We start from the raw sequence: 8,896 nt of genomic DNA on the forward strand, positions 1-8,896 counted from the left end.
CAGCACTGTGTCCACACAGGAATATGGCAGATGTGAGTGTTACTAACCGCACCGAGACCCACGAGCCTCCTGCATTAGCACTGCAGCGAGGTTCAAGGTGTCACGTTCTTGCCTTCAGATGGCAGAAACCGAGGCCCCGCAGTCCCCTGGATTAACCACCCCACAGCAAAGCACACACAGGCCTTACCTCCAGAATTTACATCTCCTCCACAGGGGACATACGGGTACAAATGCAATCAGACTTGAAATTTTTTAGCTTTCCACCCTTTAGAAGCAGCCCTCGCACCCTGTGAGTCCCCGGTGGCATCCAGAGCTGCTGCTGACATCTGTGCCCTGTTCCTCTCACCTCCCCCAGGTGAGCATCATCCTCACCCTGATGGTGCCATATGATGCCATTGACACGGAGTCCCCACTGATGGAAATGTTTGTGGTCCACGGCTTCTACGCAGCCAAGTTCATCGTTGCCATCGGGTCTGTGGCCGGCCTGACCGTCAGCTTGCTGGGCTCCCTCTTCCCAATGCCGCGGGTCATTTATGCCATGGCTGGTGACGGGCTGCTCTTCAGGTCAGTCATGCCCATGATGGTATTTATTTTTGCTGTATTGGGACCTGGATGGGAAAAGTGCTGGCTGGGACGGAGTCTGTCCTGCACCCAGAGAGCCTTGTGCTGTCGCTGCAGGAAGCAGTGAGCACACATAGAATTGGTGCTTGCAGAACAGGACAACACCAAAGTAAAATCCTGGGGAAAAAGAATCAGGAGAGATCTACGTAAAGGTTTCCTATTTGGTGCTGGTACTTCGAGATTCAGCTGATGGGAGGCTGATCATTTAATTCAAGAGTTACTTGCGAAAGAAATAAGTTTATGCATAAAATTTTGGCACTTATTTGCAAGAGTCCTAGTGCCCATTTCAGATTGCACAGAACTGGTTAGACCTAGATCTAACTTCAGATCCAGCCTCAGCAGTATTTCCAGTCTCTGGCTGTCTGGAGGTCCAAAAGGAGCAAAAGGGTTCACAGCCCTGAGCCTGGCCCTTCCAGCTGGGTCAGGGTTATTGCAACAGGGAACTGCTACAATCTGCTGTTTTAACTTCCTACAACTGTTTTGCACTCCAGATTTTTGTCCCACGTCAGTTCTTACACGGAAACTCCCGTAGTGGCTTGTATCGTCTCTGGATTCCTTGCAGCGTTGCTCTCCTTGCTGGTCAGCCTGCGGGACCTAATAGAAATGATGTCCATCGGCACACTGCTCGCCTACACACTGGTCTCCGTCTGCGTCCTGCTCCTCCGATACCAGCCTGAGAGCGACATCGATGGCTTTGTCAAATTCCTCTCTGAGGAGCACACCAAGAAGAAGGAGGGCATCCTGGCTGACTGCGAGAAGGAAGCTTGCTCCCCAGCGAGTGAAGGAGAAGAGTTTGCTGGTCCACCAACCAACACGTGTGGGGCAAAAAATCTGCCATCACTGGGGGATAATGAGATGCTAATTGGGAAATCTGATAAATCTACCTACAACGTGAATCACCCCAATTACGGCACGGTTGACATGACCTCAGGGATAGAGGCAGATGAGTCTGAGAACATCTACCTCATCAAGCTGAAGAAGTTGATTGGCCCTCGCTACTACACAATGCGGATCCACCTCGGACTGCCGGGGAAAATGGACCGACCCACGGCGGCCACCGGCCACACAGTCACCACCTGTGTGCTCCTGCTCTTCATCCTGATGTTCATCTTCTGCTCCTTCATCATTTTTGGGGCAGACTACATCTATGAGCAGAGCTGGTGGGCTGTCCTCCTCGTCGTGCTGATGATCCTGCTCATCGTTGTGCTGGTGTTTGTGATCTTGCAGCAGCCAGAAAACCCCAAGAAGCTGCCCTACATGGCGCCTTGCCTGCCATTCGTTCCTGCCTTTGCTATGCTGGTGAACATCTATCTCATGCTGAAGCTCTCCACAGTCACGTGGATCCGATTTGCTGTCTGGTGTTTTGTGGGTGAGTCCCAGGGTCATTTATTTTAAATTTTTTAACTGATACTCTCCTGAAAGGATGTTAATAATAACTTCCCTAGTTAAGAGGGCTTAGGCTGATGCTTCTTCAGCGGGGACATACCCAGTGCTTTGCATTTGTCCCTTGTCATCCTGAAGTTCTTAGAAACCTCAGTCAATCAAGCCCCTGAACCACAGCTAAATTGCAAATTACACCTCCAGAAAATGTCAGTTTGATGGAAGTAAACTGCTCCATGCAAAGGTGACTATTTTGATGAGTCTTTTGATACAAAGTACTTGGGTTCTGAAAATTACCTCACAGGCAGGTTTTCTACAGAAATCTGCCTGATTTCTTGCTATCTCACCCACTTGAGCTCTTCAGCAGCCCACACCAAAATCTCAGCACTGTGATTCCAAAATCCAGAGCCACCCAACCCCAGCATCCCTGGGAGAGACAGAGCCGAGGGATCTGTGGACCGTATCTCCTTTTCTTGGTCTAAGTCCTAAACTTTGTGGCAGTGGGATCTTGGGACTCACAAGCTCTGTAGTGGGCCTTTTTTAGCCAAATTTAGGCTTCCTGACACATAGCCGGGAGCCTGTCATATCTATAGTTTCCCTTGCTTTACATTGCAACCCACCTACTCCATAAACCCCAGAGACAAAGAGCAGATCTCATAGCTCCTGCGGAGAGCTGACGAGTCTGGACTACAGAGAACTGAAGCAACAAGACAATATCAACGCCAAGGACTGTTTACAGAGAAATAATAACCCTATGGGTAAATGTATATACATTGCAGCAGCCCACAGGAGCCCCAGTTGCAGACAACAGACCCTGAGCATGGTGTCAGCACCCAAAAGGTCCATCCCTGGACAAATATCCCACCAGCAGCCCTCCCCTTTGGGAGCAGGGTTCATGGTCTTGGCTTGAAAGGGAGAAAGTGATGGGGAAAGAGAACAAGGATTGATGCAAAGGTCACAGTCAGCTGCCACCTCCCATAAGGGCAGGAATCACCTGGAGGGGGGGTAGACAAGCACACACCACCACACCAGGCTCACCAGCCTTTGTGCTTTTCTCAGGTGCTCCTGATGTTTGTAGATATTTTACCTTAGTTGGCAGAACCAGGAGATGACAGGATCAGACCTTGGATCTCCCTGTGGCATCTCAGAGGGTTTAGAGTAGTCACATAGTTTCAGTCTTCCAGGGGAAGGTTGCTACCTCGTTTTTCCTCCATTTTGCCATTCCTACTTTTGGTTTGTAACGATGATGGCAGCTATGCTGAGTACAACTGAGGTCCCATAGTGAAGCTCCATCTCTAAGAGTTCTCTAACCCCAAGCTGAGCCATTGGGTAGCAGCTGCCATGTGCACCCTTTGGGCCAGAGAAGACTTGCTCAGTGCTTTGTTGGACATGAAAGGCAATAAGTGAAGCTGCAGATCCAGTAAAAAAAACCTTCTACCTGGAAGCAGAGTTACTCCAAAGCATCACCTCAATCCGCTGTGCTTAAGTACTTTCCCCATGGGTACATTTAACACCTGTTCAGCTGCCAGCAATGGCAACGAGTCAATCAAGCCACTCCATTGAGGTGTGATGGGCTCCACCAGCCCCATCCAGAGCTGCTCACCTGTTGGGGGAACCACATTCCCCTTGTTTTTTCTGGCAGAGACGTGTGGTCCTGCTGCACAGATTCTGAATTTAACCTCATAAGCAGTCTGTGGTGTGTGGAGAAGTCTGTGTTTCTCCATGCAAATGTCTGGGGCAGGTTAATCCCAGAATCCACTGGAAATTAGATTTCCAGATACATTTGCTTCCAGGGAAAGCATTGGCACAAGAAGGTGAGATCAAGTAGGGCTAGAGGGAGAAGATGAAATGAAACTCCTGAAGGGGGAAGGACAGGATTTCAGAGCTGTTTTAATACTGAATACACTGATCCTGACAACCCTGAGGCACATGTGGCTGTGAGCACGAGCAGGAGAGAGACAGAACATAAGAAAACTCCAGAGATAAAAGGATATCTGGGAGGGTAATGGGGTGAAGAGGGAGATTGTCAGAGCTTGACAGCCTCCACATGTCTTCTGGGAGCTGCTGTCCCACCAAAGCTGCAGATGGCACCATCACATGGACAGCAGCAATCCCAGCTGATGTTTAAAGCATACAGCCCTTGGGTCACAGGTGGCAGCTCAAAACCACAAACTCAATAGGTTTGAAGAGCAGATACCAACTATAAAATAAAATGGCTTAAAAAATATAGGCATATTTAGACACACCTAACTCTCACGAACTGGCACCAGCCTGGTGCTGGATGGGAGGATGCTGGTGGTGAGCTGGGCTGGATCCCAAACCCAGCCCTGATGTGGGTTTGGGGGGCAGGTGCCGTTTTGGGGCATGATGTGTTTATAGCGATGTGTTATCTGGGATCTTGGGGTTGGTGCAGGCAGCTGGGGTCCAGCCCTCTCCCTCTTGCCCACCACAGGTCTGCTCATCTACTTTGGCTATGGGATGTGGAACAGCACATTGGAGATCAGCGCCCGGGAGGAGGCCCTCCACCAGAGCACCTACCAGCGCTACGATGTGGATGTCGACCCCTTCTCTGTGGATGACGGCTTCTCCTACAACACTGAGGCTGAGGGCTACCCAGGCTGGGGTCCCTCCGAGGACAAGGGCTTCTCGTACCAGCAAATGGCAGGAGCAAAGGAAAACCATCGGACGAGTAGCAGGTCAAAAAGCAAAGGCAGGCACAAACCACCGTCAGAGGCCCTCATTGCCAACGATGAGTTGGACTACTCGCCTGAGTAGTGGGGCAGGCAGCAGGGTGCTGCACTGCCCAGACGATGAGGAAGGATCTCCGTGGCTCCCCCGTCCCGTCCTGTCCTCCCCAGGTCCTTCACCACCACCCTGCTCACCTCTGGTCCTGGGGGCGTGCTGTGCAATTGCCGTTGACCCTGAACCAAACGCACCTGTGGCCCATGGTGGCGCCTCTGGTCGGATCCCACTCTGGTGAATTCTGGCTGATCCTCTGGCACCAGTTGATCTCTCAATACCAGCCGCACCAGCAGAAGCGGTGGACTGGGAGATGTGCCAAACTGGGAGAGCATTGAGAGGTGGAACGAGCCACATTAAGGAATGAAACAAGTTGTCCCTGGGGAACATCCACCCGATGGCTGCAGCCCCAGGATGCCACTCTTATGTTTTTGGAACTGTCTTAGCATGTGTATTTTTTCCTTTGAACCACCCAGAAGTAATATCCGAGCCAGAGGGACAGAAAGGTAGGTAGGAACGAAATGGAGTTGGACAAATCCCTTTCAAGGGAGTAGCTCAGAGGTGGATCCAGGGATGTTGGTCCCATCACACAACATTTCCATGGCCCATTTTGGTGCGAAGGCACTTGGTACACACAATAGTGCAACCTCTGTGTCCATCCCTACACCCCGAACCCCAGCATCCCAAATACTGCAATTCAAAATTAGTCCTTGTCTCAATCAAACCTTAAAATCTCAGTGCAGCTGAATATCCCAAGTCTGCAGCTGGGAGCCTGGTCCCATTTCTGGTCCCTGCTTGTGGCTTAGTCCACCTTATGCAAATGGTCGACAAGGACCCCACACCATTTCTCTGAGCACCACCAGTCTGAGGCCGGGTGCTGTTTCCACCACGTTGTGTCTTTTACAAAAATGATCTCGTCATAATTCCCTCCCTGCAGTGGGCACGTTTCAGCACTGGCTCTGGCCTTGGTGTTTCAAGGACGTGTCCATGCCCTCGCAAAATGGCAACATCTGTGGGATGCCACATCTTGGCAGGAGAAGACTCAGCTGCTGCAATCTCCCTCCCTGCTGCCATCTCCACATTGTACCTTTTTCTCTGTTTCTGACCCTGGCTTGGGGGATGTTGTGTGAAAAAACACCAAAATGTTGCTCATTCTATACATGTCCATATTTCAGTTTGAAACCAAATGGAGCCAGTGGTTCACAGGGCAGAGGTCGTCGTTTGTCATGGTTAATCTCTCTGGTGTGGCCAGAGCATGGCCATGGCCATGGGCCCCCCAGCAGCACCATCAGGTTCCCCATCTCCAGCATCCCTGCAGGACTGTCAGCGGTGATGGGGTTTGGTCACAGCCACCACCTCCCCTGGCACAGACAGCAGCCACATTGCTGAGTTAGTGATTAGCAGCCGACACCCAGTAGGTCCATTTCCGGAGCCCATTACTGACCTGCTTGGTTTAAAACACTGCAACAGAGGAACATCTTTTTGAATAAATAATAGCAAGGAAGCACCCCATCAGACAGAAACACCCATCCTCCTCCTGGGCGCTGAAGGCTGCTGGTGGATCCATCCCTTAGGCTTCCCTGGAGGAGCCCAGACCAGCCCCCAGTACGAGGGGCTGCTGCTGGCATCGCAGGGGACAATTTGACATTGATGGGGCGTGAGGCAGGATTTCCAACATGTGATGCTGAGAATCGTTGGTTCACTCGATGAAGCTCAGCCCCCCGAAACACAGTGCAGAGCCTGCCTGGCACCCTTCATGAACAAGGGGGCTTCTTGGTGCAGAGGGTGCCTGGAACTGCAGTCATTCCCATTACTACTGGAGCTCACGGGCTTGACGGAGAGGCCCTGGCCATGTCTGCAAAAGTTTCACACTTGCAGCCCCTGTCTCAAACTGTCACAAACTACAACCCTTTTGCCAGTGGTGAAGAGCATCTGATTCTGCAGATTTTTATCTTGGAGCATCCCAGGCAAGGCAAGGAGTTTGGCCTCTGCCAGGGCCTTAGTACGGGAGCAAGGATTTGACAAAAGGACACGTAAGCTTTGCTCTGGCACCTACTCCTGCTGCCCACCCCTACCACACTTCTACAAGCAGAAATCCTGAGCATGTCCCACTAAAAAGCTGTTTGCAATGTGTGCATCACAGGCCAGTTTGGAAAACCTTTCTGCTGGTGTTGAGCACGTCTCGCAAAGGTCACCTGTCATTTGTGCTTGACTGCTCTCGTCCTTGATGCCTTAGAAGTACCCAGGAGAGATGGCACCTCACAGGTTTGGCTTTACAATTTCAGGGAGAAAGACTGATGCTATTTTCCTACCAGCTCTTGTACTATACCATATCTGAGGTAGTTGTCTTCGTCCTGCTTCCACATGGTATTCAGGCACCTGCCCAACCACAAACTCATGCCCAAATACCCTGTTGAATTGAAGCCTGCTATTCCTTTTGCAGCCTTAAGATCTTGCTACAGAGCAGTTACCAGTACCAGTGTCTGTCGTCATGTCTGCTCTAGTTATGCCATTTAATCTGACAAGGGCTTGATCCCTTGCTCTTCGCTGTCTGTAGGAAGCTCTCCATTGGACCCATGCACTGGGTAAAGCCCTTCAGCTGCTCTTGTTCACCCATCCTCCTTCCCCTTCCTGGGGAAGTGATGGGCAAGGACAGCTGTACCATGTCCCCAAGACCGACGGGAAACAGCATTTGGTGCCACAACACCATCTGGTGCGGACGGGCTGCTGTCAGCCCTCACTGTAGCAGGGGGTGGGAGCCGTACCCTCCTCCTAAGCTCCTGCCACTTAACAGAGGAATATAAGGAAAAGGTGACCTGGGTTTTGTGACCGGTGTTCAAGGAGGTCAGTTTGCAGCACTGCTCCGAGTGACGGTGCCTGGGGGACACATGGGTCCAGCCCCCACTTGGGAGCTCTCGTGTTTTCCCATGTAGAAGGTGTTGGGGTCTTCAATGGGTCCAAGCAAAAGCTGCAAAGACCAAAACATTCAGGCGTGTCCAGCACTGGGCACTGCTGGCCCCGGGGTCAGTTTCAGATGCTGGGAGGAGGTGCAAGTGCTTCTTGTGCTGTAACCCAGCCTTTCCCCCCGGGGTGTCCTCAGGGAGGTTCTCACACCCCTGTCCCATCAGGAGGACACAGGCAGAGCTGCACCACCCCAATCCCACCACCGGCGAGAGACACACAGCCCCTCCACGCCTGACTGCCCTCCCCGGGGGCACCAATGCATGGTACAGATGGAGCATAAATACCTCAAGTCCTCCAGGCCGACTCCAAAAGATTTCAGTCCCTCTGTAAATTCACTCCACACAGTTACAACCACTTGGTTACAAGGCCCAGCATGCAACAGAGAAATCACACCCCGAACAACGAGGGATGTTGTAAATCCAGCTTGTAAATGATCTTCAATTCATTTTGTTCGGTGTTTCTGGTGTGTATCTTGCTCTTTTTTTGGCAGGTGGTAACTTTCTGGTGTAACAATTCTCTGCAGCTCTGATATGAAATTGATGTATTTGTTAAAAAGAGTTTGTTCTGTTAATTTTTTTTTTGTGGTTTCCAAAAGCCCATTGGTGCATTGTACAATGGGATCTTCTAGTGTGTCATGAGAAAGAACAAAAATATGCAGATATGTTATGGAGTGATTTTTATTTTCAGATGATTGTGTTGTTGACAACTATACATGTAATATATATATATATATATTATCAAGATACTGAGAAAAAGATCTAAATTTACCAAAATCTGTATATTTTAATAAATGCATAAAGCTTTATTGTGTGCCTTTACATTTCAAAATCAAATAGGAACTAATGGATTTTTAAAGAAAGCTGGAGACAAATGTGTCTTAGTTTCCATAGTAATGTAAATCTTCTAAATGAAAGACTAAACCAAAAGATAAGAGATAAAAAATTCCCATATAAATTTTCTTAAGCCAATCAGTACCTGAAGGTCTGATGTTTTTTCAATGCTAAACTGAAGCTAGAGATGAACAAATCTTGACTCAAGTGCTTCAAAATCTCGTTGTAGAAGTTCCATTTGAATGGGCTGACTTTGGTATTTATGTGCACTGTTGTGAAAAAAAAGTGGCTGTCAGTTTACGCAATAAAATAAACAAATCAAACCAAAACAAACCAAAAAAACCCTAAAGCCAAAGAGCACA

At 49.8% G+C, this 8,896-nt stretch overlaps 1 protein-coding gene across 2 annotated transcripts in view; it reads left to right on the forward strand.

Moving 5' to 3' along the window:
- The window catches only part of SLC7A14 (solute carrier family 7 member 14), a 32,090-nt gene extending 23,581 nt beyond the window's left edge, over positions 1-8,509 (forward strand). For both annotated transcript variants that reach the window (XM_065073874.1, XM_065073875.1), the window contains 3 exons: positions 356-564; positions 1,113-1,990; positions 4,454-8,509. In XM_065073874.1, the coding sequence (XP_064929946.1) occupies positions 356-564; positions 1,113-1,990; positions 4,454-4,776 (1,410 nt within the window). In that variant the 3' untranslated portion in view covers positions 4,777-8,509. The remainder of the gene's footprint in view (positions 1-355; positions 565-1,112; positions 1,991-4,453) is intronic.
- The last annotated feature ends 387 nt before the right edge of the window (positions 8,510-8,896 follow it).

This window comes from Columba livia, chromosome 9, assembly GCF_036013475.1.
Source record: "Columba livia isolate bColLiv1 breed racing homer chromosome 9, bColLiv1.pat.W.v2, whole genome shotgun sequence".
Lineage (NCBI taxonomy): Eukaryota > Metazoa > Chordata > Aves > Columbiformes > Columbidae > Columba > Columba livia.